At 42.1% G+C, this 20,865-nt stretch overlaps 1 protein-coding gene across 2 annotated transcripts in view; it reads left to right on the top strand.

Annotated features, from left to right (window-relative positions):
• LOC136875923 (pancreatic triacylglycerol lipase) overlaps nt 1–20,865 on the top strand; it is a 124,250-nt gene that overhangs the window by 12,243 nt on the left and 91,142 nt on the right. For both annotated transcript variants that reach the window (XR_011018459.1, XM_068228356.1), the window contains exon 2: nt 10,115–10,274. Coding sequence is in view for 1 of the 2 variants with exons in the window: in XM_068228356.1 (XP_068084457.1) it covers nt 10,115–10,274 (160 nt within the window). In the remaining variant the exon portion in view is untranslated. The remainder of the gene's footprint in view (nt 1–10,114; nt 10,275–20,865) is intronic.

Here is a 20,865-nt window from a genome sequence, read left to right as displayed (position 1 = left end):
TTAGGTTGCGTATGCGAGCAAGATGGTAGGCTTACCTGTCAATATACAACTGTTCTGTGTGTTAAAGCACGTACATTTCCTGATATTATATTACCCTGTTCATAGGAGTATAGAGGTGTGCGAGGTAGGGGGAATGAATTGTGCGTAGAGGGGAATGAACAGCATGCATCCTCTATCAAGTAGCGGAAGTGAGCAAGATGGCGTCACACTTGACAATTTTGAGTACATACAACCTATATTTTGTGTTTAGAACATGCATTGTCGGTTGTTATCTTTCCTTGTCCATGAATTTCAAATCTACATGTATTTTGTTATGAACAGAAAATATTTGAACTGTCAGCATACAATATCTTGTGTTCTAAACATAAAAGAACATCTACATGTTTATTTTGGGTGAATGAACCTCACCAGTTTGACACTTCTAAGAGGAGTCGGTAATTGAGACACTTTAAAAGGGACAGTGTGTGGTTAGGTTAGTGTTTATAGGCAAGGTTAGGTTAACACATGTGTTAACCTCACCTACAAGTTACCTTACGTGCTCAACTCCTTTAAGGGGAGTCAAGAAATATCGCGTTGGAGGTTAGGTTAGCGTTTCTAGTAACAAAGTTAGGTTATAATGTCATAATAAGATTCTAACCTCAACTACATGTTATCAAACTGATTAAGCTTTTCTAAGAGCAGACGGTAAAGAGCCTGTGTTAGGAAAACACACCTGTTAATTTTACTTTCAGGTCACCTATCACCCATTTAGCAGCAGAATGACCTGAAGCCTGCATGAATTAAATCTTTAAACTCGTGCTCAAAAAAACACATACCACTTTTTTTAACATTAACATGTCTGTGATACTTACGTCATTGATAAATCTTGGAACTGGAACATAAGCTTGAAACGTACGTATGCAATAATACATTCCACACTATTTACGGTGAAATGAAATAGCGTATGGCTTTTAGTGCCGGGAGTGTCCGATGACATGTTCGACTCGCCAGGTGCAGGTCTTTTGAATTGACACCCGTAGGCGACCTGTGTGTCACGATGAAGATGAAATGATGACGAAGACGACACAATACACCCAGCCCCCGTGCCAGCGAAATTAACCAATAATGGTTAAAATTCCTGACCTTGCCGGGAATCGAACCCGGGGCCCTTGTGACCAAAGACTAGCACGCTAACCATTTAGCCATGGAGCCGGACACTGTATACGTAAAAACACGAAATTAAAGGGTTGAAAATTGTATTTTCAGTGGAGACGAAATTTTGTACCGCAATAGTTCTTTATATGTATTGATACACAAACTAGGCAGATGACACCTTTTCAGAAATTGTACAACTCTAGCAACTAAGACTACTCACACGTGCATTGAAGTATGCCAGACTCAGCTATAGGCTACTGTAAACTGTTGTACTTAGTTCATCCCCTTCATCTCATCTCACATATCACACGTACAGAAGATAGCTAACGCTATGACTCTTGTCTAATAAGTTAACAGTGCTGAGTGACAAACATAAGCTTATTTTTTTAAAGATTGACACTCATGCTGCATAAGTGACTCAACCGCACTACACATGCATTGCAGTAAGCAAGAATCAGCTCACGACTCAGCATATAACACGCATATACAAAAAATCCGCAGCTCTAGAAGACATGATATATTAATCAACACATTTACGGTTGCATAACACATAACAAATCTTATAATCGCTACGATCAGAAATACGGACTTCAGTCACATTATAGTATTTAAGCACATTGTGCTTACCGTATGTTTTTAGTCCAGTGATGATGATGATAATAATAATAACAACAATAATAATAAAAATAATAATTTTCTTTCTTTCTCTCTTTCTTTCTTAATCTGTTTATCCCCTAGGGCTGGTTTTCCCTGGACTCGGCGAGGGATAGCACCTCTACCGCCTCAAGGGCTGTGTCATTGAGCGTGAGGCTTTGGATTAGGGGATACAACTGGGAAGGAGGATCAGTACCTCACCCAAGTGGCCTCACCTGCTAAGATGAACTGGGGAGTCGTAGGAGATGGGAAGATTGGAAGGGATAGACAAAGTAAGAAATTATTATAATTAAATGGTTTTATCCTAAATATAAAGGACATTGAGTATTGGAAAGGTGGTTTTTATTAATATAATAATTTCTTATTCTGAAATCCAATACGGTTGTAAAATAAGATTTATAACTTGTAAGGGATAGACAAGGAAGAGGGAAGGAAGCTGCCGTGGCTGCCTGGAGGAGAATTCGGAAACCACGGAAAACCACTTCGATGATGGTACAGGTGGGAATCGATCCCGCCTCTACTCAGTTGACCGCCCGAGGCTGAGTAGGCCCCGTTCCAACCCTAGTAGGACTTTTCAAATTGTCTTGTCTGAGCTGGGAATCGAACCGGGGCCTCCGGGGGTGGCAGCTAATCGCAACAAGCACTACACCACAGAGGCGAGTAATAATAATAATAATAATAATAATAATAATAATAATAATAATAATAATAATGACACGGTTCTTCGCTACTTGTAGGTTCGCAGGTGCGAACTGATAGCCTATATAATGTGGATTTTCCTAGTACAGCGCGTTGTCCGAATATATAGAGGAAAGTGTTGAGACAAACACAAACACTCATACTCCGTGGCAGAATAATTAATTAAACGAGAATAAAATCACTATCACAGGCAGGATTCAAACCCGGGACTCTCCGAAGCGAAGGCTGAGTGGACCTGTTCCAGCTCTGATACCACTTTTCAAATTTCGTAACAGAGCTGGGAATCGAACCCGGGCCTCCTCAGCTCATAGCAGTGGATGTCTGCCTTGTAACCAAAGGCCTCCAAGTTCGAAACCCGGCCAGGTCAGGGATTTTTATACGTATGTAGGGGCTGATTCGATGCACGACACTAACATACAGACTAAGAAAGCAATGAAAAATCTACTTCACACATTATTCCCTTCCACCTCCTTGCTTAGTGAGGAAAGGAAAAGTAGCTACACACGCATTGTAGTATGCCAGAATCAGCTAGACATATCTAGGTTACCATACAGAAATGAGAAACGACACGGTAGGCTTAACACACTGATATGTAATAGCATCTCCTAGCTCAGTTAAGAAAGCGACGATAGCTCTCGCTATAGACATTATATATAAGTTCTTAAATAAATTTGTACGGTGTCCGCGGTCTGTAATTTCGTTTGCTTTGCCAATTTCTCAGATATTTATCCGTTTTAGGTCAACTCAAGACCGTATCAGTTGTTTTTATTTTTCGTGTCTGTTTGGCTGTTCCACCATCACGGCGAAACAGCTGCATAGATCTCAACCAATCTTCATATTTAGAGTATACCCATCCTGAGCAATGTGATGATATGCATATGACTTAAAAATCTCTGAATAGACAGGGGGTTTATACTAAAACCAGACCAGTTTTCTTCCATTTTCTCTTATACTATTGATTTTCTGTAAAATCCATGGACTATATGTGATACCCCCCTTTATTATATACAACTTTTGTTATGTACATAATTTCGCTTACTCTTCAAATGACGGAGAATGACTATTTTTTGCGGGTCTCATGCTCTGCATTGAGTGACCGACAGACCGACAACGAACCTGCAGGTTACTATGGCAATGTCTCTGCTTGCCGGCAGGGAAGTAACGTATTGCCGTTTTCGTCATCATTCCTGTAAACTCGTGGTTGTTCTTTGGGTAGAAAGCAAGACAGACGTCATTCGGCCATTCTGCGGTATATTGGCGGAATACCGTTGGAGGTTACAATCGTCCTCGAATAACACTAAGGGGCGTTGTTAATATTTGAACAGTACCGCGGAATGTAGCCCATTATTTCACACCATAAGGTGTTTTCTAGCATTTTGTATAATTTTTACTGTATTTCTATTCTATTTCTGTTTTCCACTTTAATTTCATACCTCTGCCTTGCCTCTTTGGCTTAAGTAATAACACCATAAGTATTTTTCTTATCTGCTTACCTAAGAATCCCTGCACTTAAATTTCTCCTCTGTTACCGCCTTCTTATATTCGTAACTCCGGCCATCACAATTTACTGAGGGGCATTCTATTTTCAAATACATCCATTTGGTGTTTACTTATTTGTCCTATACGGCTGTCCTCAGTTATAGTCGTATTTGCAATTAATTTCAACTTCCATAACTTTATTACTTTCTTCCTTAATTACTCCGTATGCATGCGAGTGCTAATCCTGAAATCTGGGCAATCTTTTCTTTGAGGAAGAATTTCAAGCTGTTCAACCGTATAACTTTTGGCGCCGGAGAATATCGAAATATGGTTGCAGTTTTAATGACTGTGCAGACCTTCGTTTTGGGATAATTGGTGGCTATACGGTAAGTCGTATCACAAAACAGATAGCACAATCGCCGTTCAATTTGGAGACATCTATAACTTTGGTCGTATGACTTAATGTCGTTTGTCGATTGTTGATACGTTAGATAGCACTGCACTTCTCGATTATAACCAAATCTCTCCAGCTCGATTTTGACTGGCATTAGGAACACGGGTCTGCATTTATAATGAAAACTCTCCATATTTGGTGAATGGGAGTTGCCAAGTGAGCCTGGCGTTATAGTAGTAGAAATTCCGGAACCTGATTGTGATTGATAGTAGTAAATGTGGCCTGAATTATCAACAACATTTCTCCAATGTCTACCTTGTATGTATGTATGTATGTATGTTTGTTGGGTATTCAGCCCGAAGGCTGGTTTGATCCTCTGCAGCTCCACCAACAGCTGTCATAAATAGCCTAGGCGGCACTGAAGAGGCGTATGAAGCCAAGTATGAGACTGAGACAGGTCAATGAAAGTGACAAATTTGATATAGCCCATACCAGAAGACATAGTGCACTGTTAACACTACATCGGAAATAACGTATGATGTCCTCCCTGATTTGTTTCTCGGTTAGCGCTAAGAGACATGCAATTTTAATCTTACTCACTGCCTTTACAGTAATATACCGAGAAATCCGTATACATTGTAGAATACCGTAGGAAAGCACGAGTAAATTTGCTAGTAAGTAAATAATATGAAGGTAACCGAAGAGATAAAAGAGGACATCACGATTGCTTGTGTGAACGTGTGTGGTTTCACATACGGCACTTCGCGAGAGTTTGTAGTGTGACTGCTCAAAAATACATGTAACAATATGAATGAAATGAAATATTCGATCGTTACACACTGCGGTCTCACTTTGTACTTAACTTTGGGTTTCCATAGTAAGTAACCAGAAATACTAACATTTTAATTGATGACGGGAGCCAGCTACAAATACATGTAACAATAATAGGATGAGAATCTTGAATATCTCTAGGGTATGGGGTAATAAGCTTACTTTTACAGCATAACATACAGGTTCTGGGAAAAGGATATTGACGTTTGGTTTCCCAACTAAAATTTGAGGTACCGGGCGAGTTGGCCGTGCGCGTGGAGGCGCGCGGCTGTGAGCTTGCATCCGGGAGATAGTAGGTTCGAATTACACTATCGGCAGCCCTGAAGATGGTTTTCCATGATTTCCCATTTTCACACCAGGCTGTACCTTAATTAAGGCCACGGCCGCTTCCTTCCAACTCCTAGGCCTTTCCTATCCCATCATCGCCATAAGACCTATCTGTGTCGGCGCGGCGTAAAGCCCCTAGCAGAGAGAGCTTCCTTCCAACTCCTAGGCCTTTCCTATCCCATCGTCGCCATAAGACCTATCTGTGTCGGTGCGACGTAAAGCCCCCAGCAAATAAAAAAAATTGGGGTTACCTGATCTACCATAAAATAAAACATTTAACTGAACTTGATACTACACAAAATACACTGACTGACAGAGCAAATGCAACACCAAGAAGGAGTGGTCAGAACTTTATGCCAATTGCAGGGTAGACTGACGTCACTGAGGTATGCTCATGATGTGAAATGCGCCGCTGTGCTGCGCACGTAGCGAACGATAAATGGGACACGGCGTTGGCGAATGTCCCACTTCGTACCGTGATTTCTCAGCCGACAGTCATTGTAGAACGTGTTGTCGTGTGCCACAGGACACGTGTATAGCTAAGAATGCCAGGCCGCCGTCAACGGAGGCATTTCCAGCAGACAGACGACTTTACGAGGGGTATGGTGATCGGGCTGAGAAGGGTAGGTTGGTCGCTTCGTCAAATCGCAGCCGATACCCATAGGGATGTGTCCACGGTGCAGCGCCTGTGGCGAAGATGGTTGGCGCAGGGACATGTGGCACGTGCGAGGGGTCCAGGCGCAGCCCGAGTGACGTCAGCACGCGAGGATCGGCGCATCCGCCGCCAAGCGGTGGCAGCCCCGCACGCCACGTCAGCCGCCATTCTTCAGCATGTGCAAGACACCCTGGCTGTTCCAATATCGACCAGAACAATTTCCCGTCGATTGGTTGAAGGAAGCCTGCACTCCCGGCGTCCGCTCAGAAGACTACCATTGACTCCACAGCATAGACGTGCACGGCTGGCATGGTGCCGGGCTAGAGCGACTTGGATGAGGGAATGGCGGAACGTCGTGTTCTCCGATGAGTCACGCTTCTGTTCTGTCAGTGATAGTCACCGCAGACGAGTGTGGCGTCGGCGTGGAGAAAGGTCAAATCCGGCAGTAACTGTGGAGCGCCCTACCGCTAGACAACGCGGCATCATGGTTTGGGGCGCTATTGCGTATGATTCCACGTCACCTCTAGTGCGTATTCAAGGCAAGTTAAATGCCCACCGCTACGTGCAGCATGTGCTGCGGCCGGTGGCACTCCCGTACCTTCAGGGGCTGCCCAATGCTCTGTTTCAGCAGGATAATGCCCGCCCACACACTGCTCGCATCTCCCAACAGGCTCTACGAGGTGTACAGATGCTTCCGTGGCCAGCGTACTCTCCGGATCTCTCACCAATCGAACACGTGTGGGATCTCATTGGACGCCGTTTGCAAACTCTGCCCCAGCCTCGTACGGACGACCAACTGTGGCAAATGGTTGACAGAGAATGGAGAACCATCCCTCAGGACACCATCCGCACTCTTATTGACTCTGTACCTGGACGTGTTTCTGCGTGCATCGCCGCTCGCGGTGGTCCTACATCCTACTGAGTCGATGCCGTGCGCATTGTGTAACCTGCATATCGGTTTGAAATAAACATCAATTATTCGTCCGTGCCGTCTCTGTTTTTTCCCCAACTTTCATCCCTTTCGAACCACTCCTTCTTGGTGTTGCATTTGCTCTGTCAGTCAGTGTATATTCTTTAAATTTTCAATAGAATTGTGAGATTTACTGCGATAATAAAGTTTACAATATAAAACCCTGAAAATAAAGTATAATGAAGCTCTAGGCATTAAATTTAAAATACCCTTGACCGGATATTTGAAATCTGTACAAGAAATGTATCCCTCATTGTTTCACTTAACGGTATGTTGAACACTTTGAGTGTTATTATGACGTATTCCTTGGAAGTGGCATCAGCTGTAGGTATCTCAAACCTGATTTGGTGACGTATCCTTTTCGTTTCACAAACGAGAGATATCATGGCTTGATAACATAACCACACTGCACAATAAACTTTACACGTAATTCACTGAACTGTTAGTCTACATTACAAAGACTCAATCTTCGGTTGTTACCGAACGGACACAAGAACTCAACCGAACATATATATGGAAACACACTTCGAACATCTAATCCATCTCCTCAATGAAGACTCCGTATCCATACAATTGCTTTTTTCTCCGTCTAGCTGACTGGCTGACTTAGGCCTAACTACCGGGCGAGTTGGCCGTGCGCGTAGAGGCGCGCGGCTTTGAGCTTGCATCCGGGAGATAGTAGGTTCGAATCCCACTATCGGCAGCCCTGAAGATGGTTTTCCGTGGTTTCCCATTTTCACACCAGGCAAATGCTGGGGCTGTACCTTAATTAAGGCCACGGCCACTTCCTTCCAACTCCTAGGCCCTTCCTATCCCTTCGTCGCCATAAGACCTATCTGTGTCGGTGCGACGTAAAGCCCCTAGCAAAAAAAAAATAATAGGCCTAACTAGCCACATGACTGCTCACTACCATCTCACTACAAGTCTCTATGGCAAGGCTCGGCATTCAACTGACTCTGCTATGGGATACAACTTCCCCTTATTTACACTGTCACATGATTTACACCCACGTCATGGTTAAAACAGTCCATGGCATCACTCAAACTAAGCGTCGACGTATTGCGCCTGATATTGAAATAGCCGCAGGGTTCATCTCCTGTTTCTCAATGAAAGCAATGGCGCACGGGTATTCAGCATACTCGACAGTAAATGTGACATGATTACACCAAAATACATAGCGTCGGTTTATGCATGAATCTCAGTGGGTCCGCTGTGAGTTCTGGAGACTTCTAGCTTTGTGTATCTTAAAAACATTTAAGTGCTTTAGGCCTTTTCAATTGTATGAGCAACACCTTTGCATATCATCACAGGGACTGGCTACATAATGGAAGGTATTACTAATATTAATATAGCTCATGCACCAGTTGCTTCTCCTTCGTCACGCCAAAAAAGGATTAAGACACTGTTAAAATTATATTACACTGGATATGGATCTGAGCTCATTCTCAAATATATAGGATGGAATGAAAGTCATCTGCCCCGGCTATTTCATTTCAGGTTTGATGCTTTTTTATTTTGCTAGTTGTTTTAACATCGTACTGGGACGTAAATTTTTTTCCTGGCGCAAGGACGTGAAAGAACTAGGAAGCAGCCCTGGCCGTAATAAAGGTATTACCTTATTCTTTGCCTTTGACTGGTGTGAAAATTGGAAACCATAGAAAATCATCTTCAGGTTTACCGACGGTGGAATTCAAAACCATCATCTTCGGAATGGAGGCTGACATCTACGCGACCAAAACGTTTTCATACTTGTTCACACACAAACAGATACGGTATACAAGTATCACAACATGACGATAGAGTAAGTCAAATCTGTGTCTAAACTATGTGAATTGCGTATCCAGTATTCGGGAGATAGTGGGTTCGAACCCCACTGTCTGCAGCCCTGAAGATGGTTTTCCGTGGTTTCCCATTTTCACACCAGGAAAATGCTGGGGATGTACCTTAATTAAGGCAACGGATGATTCCTTCCCTCTCCTAGGCCTTTCCTATCCCACCGTCGTCAGAAGAGAATCCAAATTTCTTAAACATGCTGCTGAGCGTACGGAAAGGATTTTCCACTGTAGGACGAAGAGCAGCTGTGTCTTTTTCAGGGGTGGTCTTCGTTTCTTTCTTCCTTTATGTTGCTTTCGATGGTCTCGTAAGTCTTGCTCACCACCTGCTGGTCAGACTTCAGTGCATCTCCAGACTCCAGTTTGCATGGCACTGCATGAGCAATTTGCTTTGGAGGCGTGTATGCTTCTCCTATATAGCAACAACTTGACCCACATTGACTCGCTAAAAACACTAGAATCTTGTTAGATACGGAATAACTTGTGCAGCAGTAAACAGAATGCACTATTCCTAGAAACCCTCTCCCCTACAGCAGGCAGGTGACCCTGAGTCCTACTATAGCTGAAGATACCTGTATAACCCACCTGCTCGTTTTGACGTTCTCAACATGATGTATCCTCTACCCCATTTAACGAGCTGCTAGACGTTCACAATACTGGTATCAAAAAGGTTATCCAATTTTCCTTACTATCGACAGGAAATATGCAGCAGCAGAAGTATCGATAAATAAACAAACTCCGACATAAATTCAAAATGACTGAATGTCGTATTGCACAAAGGTGAAACGCCGAAACGAACATTGGCATGTCTCCCCAGTACCCTTGTCCTGGAACCCTTGATGGATACGATGAATTTCCGATTGTCAAGTAACGATATATCATTATTTCCCCTTATTCGTCTCACTACCTTTCAGTGAATTTCTGAACTGTTTATAGTGACCGAAGTTATAAGCAGAGGGACTGCTTAGCCGAGGCGGCAAAGGCTTGTCCTAATTTTCCGCGTGAAATGTGAGTATAAAAATGTAGAAATTTTCAAATGACTGTCACTTTAATTCTCCTCATTCCTTTCGGAATAATTACACCTGAAATACCCAAGTGAACTATATTGTTTAATATAAATGCGTTCTCATTGTTTACAGGAAAACATCAAGTATGTTATGACAAGGTAGGCTGTTTCTCGACCTTACCTCCTTGGAATCGACTTGTATATCGAGATACTAACATTTTCTTCGCCACGAAGCCAGCTCCACCACCAAGATCACCACAATCCCTCAACACAACTATATTATTGTACACCAGGTAAGATACTATACAGCTGGAAGTAGCGGCTGCTGCTATCAGACTGGGAGGGCTGAAAGTCTGAGTAACAGGGAATAGAGCTGAAACCGAATATATCGACTGGTGTTTCTTAGAGGCATAACAATGGTAGGAGATCTTTGGTATAGAATAGTAAACATCTACTCTGAGCCCTCTCTACCTTATTTGGAGCGACGGTCGCTCATAGCTAGCAATTCGCTTTGACTTTCTTCTGTTGATTCTATTCAGATTAACCTAACCTTCGTCAAAGAATAACTCACCATTAATTTTTAGGAAAACGGAAAACAGTTTAAATTTAATTGCATTATTTCCAGCTTGTGATACTGCAGCTGCTGCTGCTGCTGAGAAAGTTTTCATTCCCCACCCTGAAGGGGTGGGGCGGGCCACCTAGAGGGTTACGCCCTCTCTCTGGCCAAGAGATGCGGGTGGGTTGAGGAGATGTGATGGAAGAAGGAGGTGGGTAAAACGATGTGAAGAAGAAGGATATGGGAGATGAATTTTTTCCTATGCCTAAGTTTTGTTCTGTTTTAATACATAGCTTTATTGTAAAGAGGTACTAAGTACAATACAAGAGATGAGAAACAGTGCTTTACACAAAGGTGGTAGGGAGTAGATGAAGGGCTAGAATGTGGTAAAATGAAGAGAAGTTAACGAGGGAAGTGATGAGAAGGCGAAGAATGTCTGGGAAAGATAATGGAGGTGCACAGTAGGTGGAATGGGGTGGGGCAGATGAAAAGCGAAGAGAGGGACGAGAGGATTGGGGAGGTGGGACAGGCCGGGGGCGACTGCGTGACGAGGAATTACGGTGCGACTGTTGTAGAGAATGAGAAGGTTCCACTCTATGATAACGACCGTAGAGGTGGACTCCTTGATCGATGAGACGTTGGACATCGGCGTGGGTCGGCAACTGAAGTCTCACCAGGAACGTAGGACCATCGATGTTATATATTCGAGATGCTCTCCTTACAGGTGATGACGTCAGATGCCAGGCTGGGGTCCATCCCACGAAGAACACAGCTGGAAGTTGTTGGGCGATCTGATGGTGATGGCGGCGAAGGTGGTCGTTCCGTATTCACAGGAGGAGCAGTAGAAGGTCCCTCGACAGAAGGCAGTTGAGATGTTTGCTGGGGACTTGAAGAAGCGGGGTTTGGAGGGAGAGGGTGAGAGGTCAGGAGGGGAGAGGGATGGGACGTAGTGGTAGTAGTAATGGGAGGGTTGGAAGAAACCAGGGCAGAAGTAGTGGTGGTGGTGGTGGTGGTAGTTGTGGTGGTAAAGACGGATACGGTAAGCGAAATGTCGAGAGAAGCGGGAGAGGCGGGAGCAGAGATGGTAGGAACGGTAGTAGTTGTGAAACAGGAAGACGGAGGAAGAGGGGGTGAATAATAGGGTGGAGATGATCGTACAACAGGCGAAGTAGGGTCTTGAGCGCTGATGTAAGCTGGAGTAGAGGTCACGTGATGAAGGCGGCGATGAAGAACCACTCCGGTATCTTGAAGAGACGTGCAGGTACGGGCAGCAGGAAAATGAAGCAGTACTTCAGTTGAAGGTTCAGCACCAGAGTAGGACACCGAGCTGGCGAAGTTCGTTAGTAATATCCTCGAGCGAGAGAGCTGGGTCGACATCATGGACTAAACAGGAATACATAGCTGAGTACGGCAGTCCACCAACGTGGGGGCAGCCTATGATGTTGCGAATCGGCGTGGTGCGGAGATATAGATGATGGGGCACCCCAGCCGAACAAAATAAATATTGAGGAAGAGCGAGCTTTGTCTGTCCCCCCGATACTGCAGTCGTGTTCAAATACAAATGTTAAGTGCTAAAGCTAACCCATTTTGAGTTCAACAAATAACAAGGCTGTTAATGCAGACTTGATATTAAGCTTTTGGGATTTTGCCGTGTCAGAAAACAAAGCGATATTCTTTACGTTTCGCAGAGAACTTCGCTTCGCGCCGTCAGAAAAAAAATCTCGTCTGTTCACGAGCAAGACTTTTCGAATAATAAAGGTTTGAATTTAAAACGCTTGATCGTGTTCGATAGTAAGTCGTACTCTCGTCCGTCACTAGATGGCTCACTATGCGCTAGCCTTCCTAGTGGGAACTGAGGACACCATGTTAGCTCCAATTAAGATGTTTTTAGTTCCATCGTATGTGCGTAAACAGAAAGGTCATCAGAAGAATCAGGGACGAGTGTGGTAGAAGAAATCAAGGAAGTGAAAAATAGTAAGAACATGATGACAATACTACTGCCTTCGTGAAGTACATTACGAAGGTATTGACAATTCCTATTGTTTAAATGGGCCTAACATCTACCTCATCAGTCTCAGAGTAAGAATAATACCGTAACAGGTGTACCACATTCGTCCCTGATTCGCCCAAGATTTTGCTTAATTGGATCTAACATGGTGCCGTCACTTCCCACCAGGAAGCCTAGCGCACAGTCAGCCATCTAGTGACGATCGAGAGTACCACTTACTATAGACTGACGGTAAAGCGTTCTTAATTCAAACTTTCATTATTAGAAAAGTTTCGGTCCAACACGTTGGCTGAATATTCAGCGTTGAAGCCTTCGTTTCAGAGGGTTCCGGGTTCGATTCTCGGCCGGGTCGGGGATTTTTATTGCGTGTTATTAATTCTTCTGGCTCTGAGACTGGACATTTGTGTTTGTCCTAACACTTCCCTCTTAATTCACAGACAACACACTACACAGGAACACGAAATAGGGAATAAATCCCTCCAGAGGTTTGGCGTCAGGACGGCCATCCGGCCGTAAATCAGGTCCAATTCCACACGTGTTACAAGGTTCCCGCCCGCGACCCCACAGGTGTGGGAATACGTGGTAGAAGAAGAAGAAGATTATTAGTAAAGTCTTGCTCGTGAACAGACGAGGTTTTCTTCTGAAGACGCAGAGTAAATTTCTCTGCGAAACGTAAAGAATTTTACTTTGTTTTCTGTCACAACAAAAGACCAGAAATCTTAGTACCCTGTGTGCAACTACGGGCCGTGAAAGCATCTATCTAAATATTGCAAATATCATTGAATGACCGACAATGTCTAGTACGCATGCACAATATCAGATACTAATGGAAAAATGTATCCGTACGACAATGATGAAAGGGTGACGTTGAAAGCATCTGGCTCTGAATAGGAGGATGATCTATAGGAGACAAGATTTATATTTCACACTGTGGTCATCACGAGAGTTCACAAAGCGATTACAATTTGCTTTACATCGCACCGACACGGCTAGGTCTTATGGCGACGATGGGAAAGGAACGGCCTAAGAGTGGAAAGGAGACGGCCGTGGCTTTAAGCAAGGTAGAGCCTGGGGTGAAAATAGGAAACCAAGGGAAACCATCTTCAGAGCTGCCAACAGTGTGAGTTCGAACCCACAATCTCCTAGATGCAAGCTCACAGCTGTGCGACCCTAACCGCATGACCAACTCGCCCGCTGATTAAAACTTATTCAGGCCTTACAGCCCACTTTTTGGGCCCTGCTTTGCTAAGATAATTCCTGCCCAGTCAGATGGTGTGCAGATATGCCTAGTTGTCAGCCGTATTGTTCGGCTTTCGGGACGGAATATACTGCCTCTCATAGCTAGTCTCACGAGGCTGACTTAACCCCATTCCACAAACAAAAGCCCTGGACTGGCCGGCATTGAAACCCGACAGTCACACTATCCCTGTATATAATGGGGCTGACACGAAATGATGAATGCAGACATTTAAATTGCACGAAGAACAGCGAAAGAAGGAAGGTACTGATCACAAACCTTCATGTTATCTACAACAAAACTGAACTTCTTTTGTATGACAAATCATTCAGGATGATCATTTTATATATCGTATTGGTTCAATATGCATTTTATCAAGAATGGGTTCATTTGATAGTTCTCAAAACCTATACCTTGGTATCTTAATTTGAAAGTCAACCATGAAATGCCCCGGTAGCAGAAGGTTCCAGTTTAAGTTCCCACCAGTGTTCTGTTGGCCATTATTTCTCCGCACCTAATTCAAATAAACCTAAATTCGTTTTTGAAATTCACATCTGAATTCATCATGGAGCAGAAGCAGCAGTTCGTTTTTGTTTTGCACTTACAGTAAACATCAAATGCTACCAATAATCAGAAAATGTGGATTCCCCTTTTAATGACTTTCGCCCTTCTGGATTAATTACCTCAATAGATAAGAAAGAATATGTCCTAGGACTGAACGAGCAGAGTGAATCTCCTTTTAAATATATTGAACCAGGTGACCAAGAAGTCGCCAAAGAACTTCGGCATAGTTTGGATCCAACGAACTAGAATAACATAGAGGAGCTGTATGCCTGACATTAGCGCTCCCTGAGGAAGCAAGTGAATAAAGGGCAGCCATGTAGCGGTTGTCAAAACACAGCGAGTTGGCACGAGAATGTATGTTGAGGCACTGCCTTCGTGAAGTACAGGCCGTACTGTAGCAAGCGCGGTAAAGCAATCAGCTGATCGTTAGGGGGGAAGTTTAGCACGTGAGTTAGTTGAGTTACATGTGAATTCTTCGCTGTTTTATTGAAATTTTTAACGTTGGCCGCATGTTTACTCAGACGGAGTCGTTATCAACTGCATTATTAAGTGACAAGTCCTCAATTAGTGAAGAAAACTTAGTGTGAGCGTGTATTCATGTGGGGAAATAGATTAACCCTCAAACATACGCGTATGGGGTGGAATCCACCCCAGGTCATTTTATTTCTTAGTGAAGTGTACAAATACCTTTTCTGTGCTCTCCCCGCTCTTGTACATTTCTGTCTGGATCCCTGCAGAAAGAGTCATTCGTACATAATCTATCTTAAAATCTCCAATTAATACAGTAATTCGTATTTTACAATACAATGATATGTGGGGTGGAAAGCACCCCGACGCGTGTGTCTGCGTCCTAAGATTTGGCGCGTGTGCTTGAGGGTTAAGAATATCGCTCTGCAGTGTTTTAATTCTGTAATTTATTTGTGTAGTGTTATATCCATAGTGTAAAATGAATTGAGTTAGTGCATTCAGCGTTTTATTATCAACCACGATGTGTATATAACTGAATTAAGGTTATCAGTGAGAGAAATCGCCATGCTAAGAGTTGCTGTGGGCCTGGCTGCAAAGCAAATTATAAGAGAGGAGCGTACACTCCAGTATTTGTGTTTCCTTCTGATGAAGAAAGAGTTAGGTTATGGAAGAAGGCTATTCCTAGGGAAAAAACAATAGCTAATCACCACACAGTTGTACAACCAATTTCCTGAAGACTAAATCCTGAGGGAAATAAGAGTGTCTCGTGATTTTTTAAGGATATGCATATTGAAGCCTGCTCCTGGATGATTAGACTCTAAACATGGTTTCGTCGAGGTATAATCAATAGTGTAAGAAAAAAAAATCTCTTCTGATCCTGGATGAGTAGACTCTAAATATGAAGTTTGATCAAGATATAGTCAATACTGTAAAATAAAATTGAAAAAGTCTCTTCTGGTCTTCCTATAAACCCCAGTCTGTTAGGTGATTTTTTGAGATATGCATATCAAAATATGCTCCTGACTGAATGGACTCTGAATATGAATTTTGGTCGACATATAATCACTAGTCTTAGTGAAAACTGAAAAAACTCTTCTAGTTTTCTTATAAACGCCCAGTCTGTTCAGTGATTTTTAAATGATAATGCACATCGAAACCTGCTCCTGGATGAGTTGGACTCTAAATATGAAGTTTGGTTGACATTTATTCAGTCGCTTACCCGTAATGTTGGAACAAACAAACAAACAAACAAACAAACAAACAAACAAACAGATACGAAAGCTTAAAGCTACTGATATGATCTCCGGTTGATCTAAAACGGAAAAATATACCAAAATTTGGCGAAATAAATGGCATTACAGACAGTGGACCCCCTACAATTTTATTTATAAGACTAGCAAATGTACACATGCTTCGCTTCGGTATTCTACATTGTATTCGAATATCGAAGTAAATACTGTACATGCAGTAAATAAGATTGTTTTAAAATTGCATGTCTCTTAGCCCCATACTTAGTTTCCAATGTAAAGTGTTTGTTACGGATTTGTGATGATAACGGCAGGCTCACTTGCCTACTGCCATTTACAATCGAGTTGGGAAGTTTACATTATAATTGCAGGCTTCAATGCCTACTGCGCGGTCACAATCGATTTGGGGAGTTTCCGTTACAATGGCAGACCCCCTTTCCTACTTCCAGATAGATTACAGTTAAGGAGTTTTTATTATAATGTCAGGCAACTTCCCTACTGCCAGTCTAAATTGAGTTGTGCAGTTATCATTGTAATGACAGGACCGTCTTCCTACTTTCAGCCAGCTTACTGCCAGTCACACCAAGTTGATAAGTTTCCATCAAAATAGCAGGCCACTATGCCTAATGCCAGTCAGATTTTATATGAGTACATTTGTTTATAATGGTGGGCACCCTTGCCTACAGCTGAACACAATCGGGTAGGGTAGTTTTAAACAAAACTGCATGCTCCCTTGCCTTCTGCAAGTCAAATAGAGACGTGAATTATTCATTACAAAGGTAGGCCTTCCTTACTAATGCCAGTTACACAGGAGTTGGAGAAGGACCCCATTCCTACTGCCAGTCAAAGTCGGTGAGGGGAGTACTGATTGCAATTGCAGACACACCCTTCCTCGATCGCTACAAATCGACATCAGTGAATATATATAGATCGACATACGAAAGTACATGCATGTTTACAATAATGCAGACCTTCATTCACAGATTAACTGCTGAAAAACGGTACGTCATATCGACAAAAAGGATTGTACCATAACACGCCGGATTTAGCGGCCTAAATGCCTGGTCCTATGATATATCATCTATTCATGGGTCAGATTGAGTTAGAAACGTTGAATAGGGTAACATTTTTGTAAGTTTATCTCACATTGCATTACATTTCTGATAATTGCGTGACAGCTACATACATAGCATTTGGCTCACAAATGGCTACTGGCTGGGCCAATTTTCGTGTAGAGTTTGATGATTCTATCTTTCCTATAAGTGATTGAAAGTATGAATTATGCATGTGAAAAGTCCGAATTTACTTAACATCGAGAAATAGAGAAAAATCAAACGTAAAAGCGATACAAATACGACAAAAAGTCATAAGACCAAGGTTGTAGATCACTCCAAATTGAACGGAGATTGTGCCATCCGTTATGTGATAGGACTTCCCGAAAGTCTGCACCATCATTAAAATTGCCTCCATATTTCAATATTCTTCGGGGATAAAAAAATGAAAAATTTAAAGATCTTGGAATTTTTCCGACCGTTACACAGGCTAAAATATATAATTTTGCCAAATTTCAATTTTCTTGTTCGTTTGGCAGATTATGTCGCAATCTGTATTTTGGGCGAAGAGGGTAAAAATTAGGACTTTCAGGAAACTAAAAAAATATATGCAGATGGTCATTATTACCCCTTAAACGGGTAGCTGTACGTACATGTCGCCAAAATAGTCAATGTACGATTTTATTTATATAGATAAATAAGGAATCTGCTCCACGTACAAAACATGTTGGGCTATGTCCGCTGTATTAAACCAGCAAAACAGACCATTCATGACATCTCCATTATTAATCCTCCTGTGGAAAAATGCTCATGAAAGTAAAAAGCTTTAGAAATGGATTTCCATCAAGTTGGGTCGATTTTCAATCAGCTTGTTCTTGTACTGTGTATATTGTGGAAGAGTAAAATCACCATTTCGGGTCCCTATAAACCGTCAGTCCATTCCGGGAACATGAAATGTCATTTCACCGTTAAAAGCTACCTTTGGACAGATGGCTGCTAAATATATAGTTTGATGCAAATATCTTCATTAGTTTTCAAGTTGTAAGAAATACGCTTAACACGCACCCGCTCTTGAGTTACGTCCGGTGGAACTTGTACCGAAATGTCCGTTAATGATATCTCCCTTATTAATCCTCGTATCGAAATGATGCAAATGAGAAAAAAGGTTTAGAAATTAAATTCCATTAAGGCAGGTAAATTTCCATTAAGTTTGGTTGTGTATATTTTGTGGGAGTGAAATATTACGGTTTTGGTTTCGTATAACCCCCAGTCAATACAGGGATTTAGAAAATGAAATGAAATGGCGTATGGCTTCTAGTGCCGGGAGTGTCCGAGGACATGTTCGGCTCGCCAGGTGCAGGTCTTTCGATTTTACTGCCTTAGGAGACCTGCGCATCATGATGAGGATAAAATGATGGTGATGACGACACATACACCCAGCCCCCGTGCCAGAGAAATAACCAATGATATTTTCCGGGGCCAAAGTCATACATTTGCATAGCTTAGAATATTTTTCCAAAGAAAAGTGTGTCCAGCTTTCTGGATTAGCACTCGCATACATACGGAATAATTAAGGAAGAAAATAATACAGTTAAGAAAGCTGACATTAATAGCAAATGGATTATAACTGAGGATAGCCGAATGACGACAAATATGTAAATACCAAATGAATGTATTGGAAAATCAAATGTCACACAGTAAATTACGCTGGTGTGAGTTGTGGATATAAGAAAGCGCTAACAGACGAGAAATTTAGGCGCAGGGATTCTTAGGTAAACAGATAATAAGATGACTAATGGTGTTATAACTTAAGCTATTCGAGGACGGTTATAACCTCCAACGATATTTAGCCAATATCCCGCAGAATGGCCGACTGACGCCTCTCTTGCCTTCTACCCAAGGAACAACCACGAATTTAAAGGCATGATGAGGAAAATGGCAATACGTTACTTCCCTGCTGGCATGCAGTCAGAGACGTTGCCATGGTAACCTGTAGGTTCGTTGTCGGTCTGTCGGTCACTCAATGCAGAGCATGATACCCGCAGAAAATAGTACATTTCTCCGTCATTTGAAGAGTAAGGTAAATTATGAACATGACCAAAGTTGTTTATAATGAAAATGCGTTTCACATACGATCCACGGAGTCTACAGAAAATCGATAGTATAAGCGAAAATGGAGGAAAACCGTTCTGGTTATCCTATAAACCCCATCTATTCAAAGATTTTAGAATGATATGAATATCGAAACCTTCCTCGGGATGAGTATAATCTAAATATGAAGTTTGGTTGAGATCTATCCAGCCGTTTCGCCGTGATGGCGGAACAGGTAAACAGACAGACAAACAGACACGAAAAATAAAAACCACCGATTCGGTCTTGAGTTTACCTAAAATGGATAAGTATCTGAAAATTGGCAAAACAAACGAAATTACAGGCAGCGGACCCCCTACAACTTTATTTATATAGATTTACGTTTTTTTTAATCTACCGTGAAACTACCGTCGTCTTTTCATGATAGATTTCGAACGGTTGGCCCGAGTTCTACTGCCAAAATTGCGACTGACTCCTGATTAGAGATCGAGATCAAATAAGAACTGTATTTAAGTAGTTTCCCTCTTCAAAACCAGAGCAGTGTGGTATTTTTTTACAAGATGCTTTACGTCGCACCGACACAGATAGGTCTTATAGCGACGACAGCCAGGAAGGGGCTAGGAGTGGGAAGGAACTGGCCGTGGCCTAAGGGGTCTCATACACCGCTCATAGCCATCTCTGCATTGTTACGATTCAAAACTCTCTATCTACGTTGTTTTTTGATTTAACAGCATGAAATTTAAAAACCAACAAAGAAGACGTTGTAATTGCGTCTACCATAAACTTGTTTTTTAGTAGTATGATGAAAATATTTACAAAGAAAAATTATCCAACTTTTTATGATAACATCTCACAAAAACACGATTTTAGCAAAACTACTCATGATATTAGTTTGAATTTTATTTTATGAGTAGCAAACGACATGTACCCGAGGATGAACTAGTAAGAATGCTATGGGGCTATTATTAAAATTTCTACATATTTTTAAGTTTCAGTTAGGTAAAAATTCTGATTTTACCTTCATATGTCTATCAACATTTTATTGATTTTTTATTGTTTTAATTATCTTAGTACATCCACTAGAACTTGTTAAAAGTAATGTACTTGCAAAGTTTCACGTAATTTGAGCGGTAAATGTGGGAGTTATCATGTTTTTTGTAACTGAATTAGCAACTTTTGGGGAATCAGCTTTAAAAGTAAAACAACAAAAACTGCTTTCATACTTCATTAAGTGCTCCAACTGAGTATGTTGTGCCCTCCTTTTCGATGTTTTTGTTGTGCTGTTCGAGTCTCAGCCTTCTCCTTGTCCTCCATGCCTCCTTAGTGGACTCACGAAGATGCTTTTCTGCTGACCTCACCCTTTCAAAATCAAGTTAACCCAGTGCACTCCTAGCATGTTTCCCGACACCAACATCCAATTGTTTCAGTATTTCTAATTTACTGCTATTCGCATCATTGAATGAAACTAATGCATCAGCAGCAACAATTCTGACTATCTTGTGATCACTATTACTGGTTTTGGGGCACACTGACCAAACCTTGTTGTTAAAAGATTCGTTCACATTTTGCGTGCGACCTTTCAGGCACCTTCGTAGAAGTTCTGTAGTTACTAGGTCTTTGAAAATCGGCTTTACCTCCATCATAATGCTCATTGGGATTGG

The sequence above is a fragment of the Anabrus simplex genome, chromosome 6 (assembly GCF_040414725.1).
Source record: "Anabrus simplex isolate iqAnaSimp1 chromosome 6, ASM4041472v1, whole genome shotgun sequence".
NCBI lineage: Eukaryota > Metazoa > Arthropoda > Insecta > Orthoptera > Tettigoniidae > Anabrus > Anabrus simplex.
This window is presented reverse-complemented; position numbering and strand designations above follow the sequence as displayed.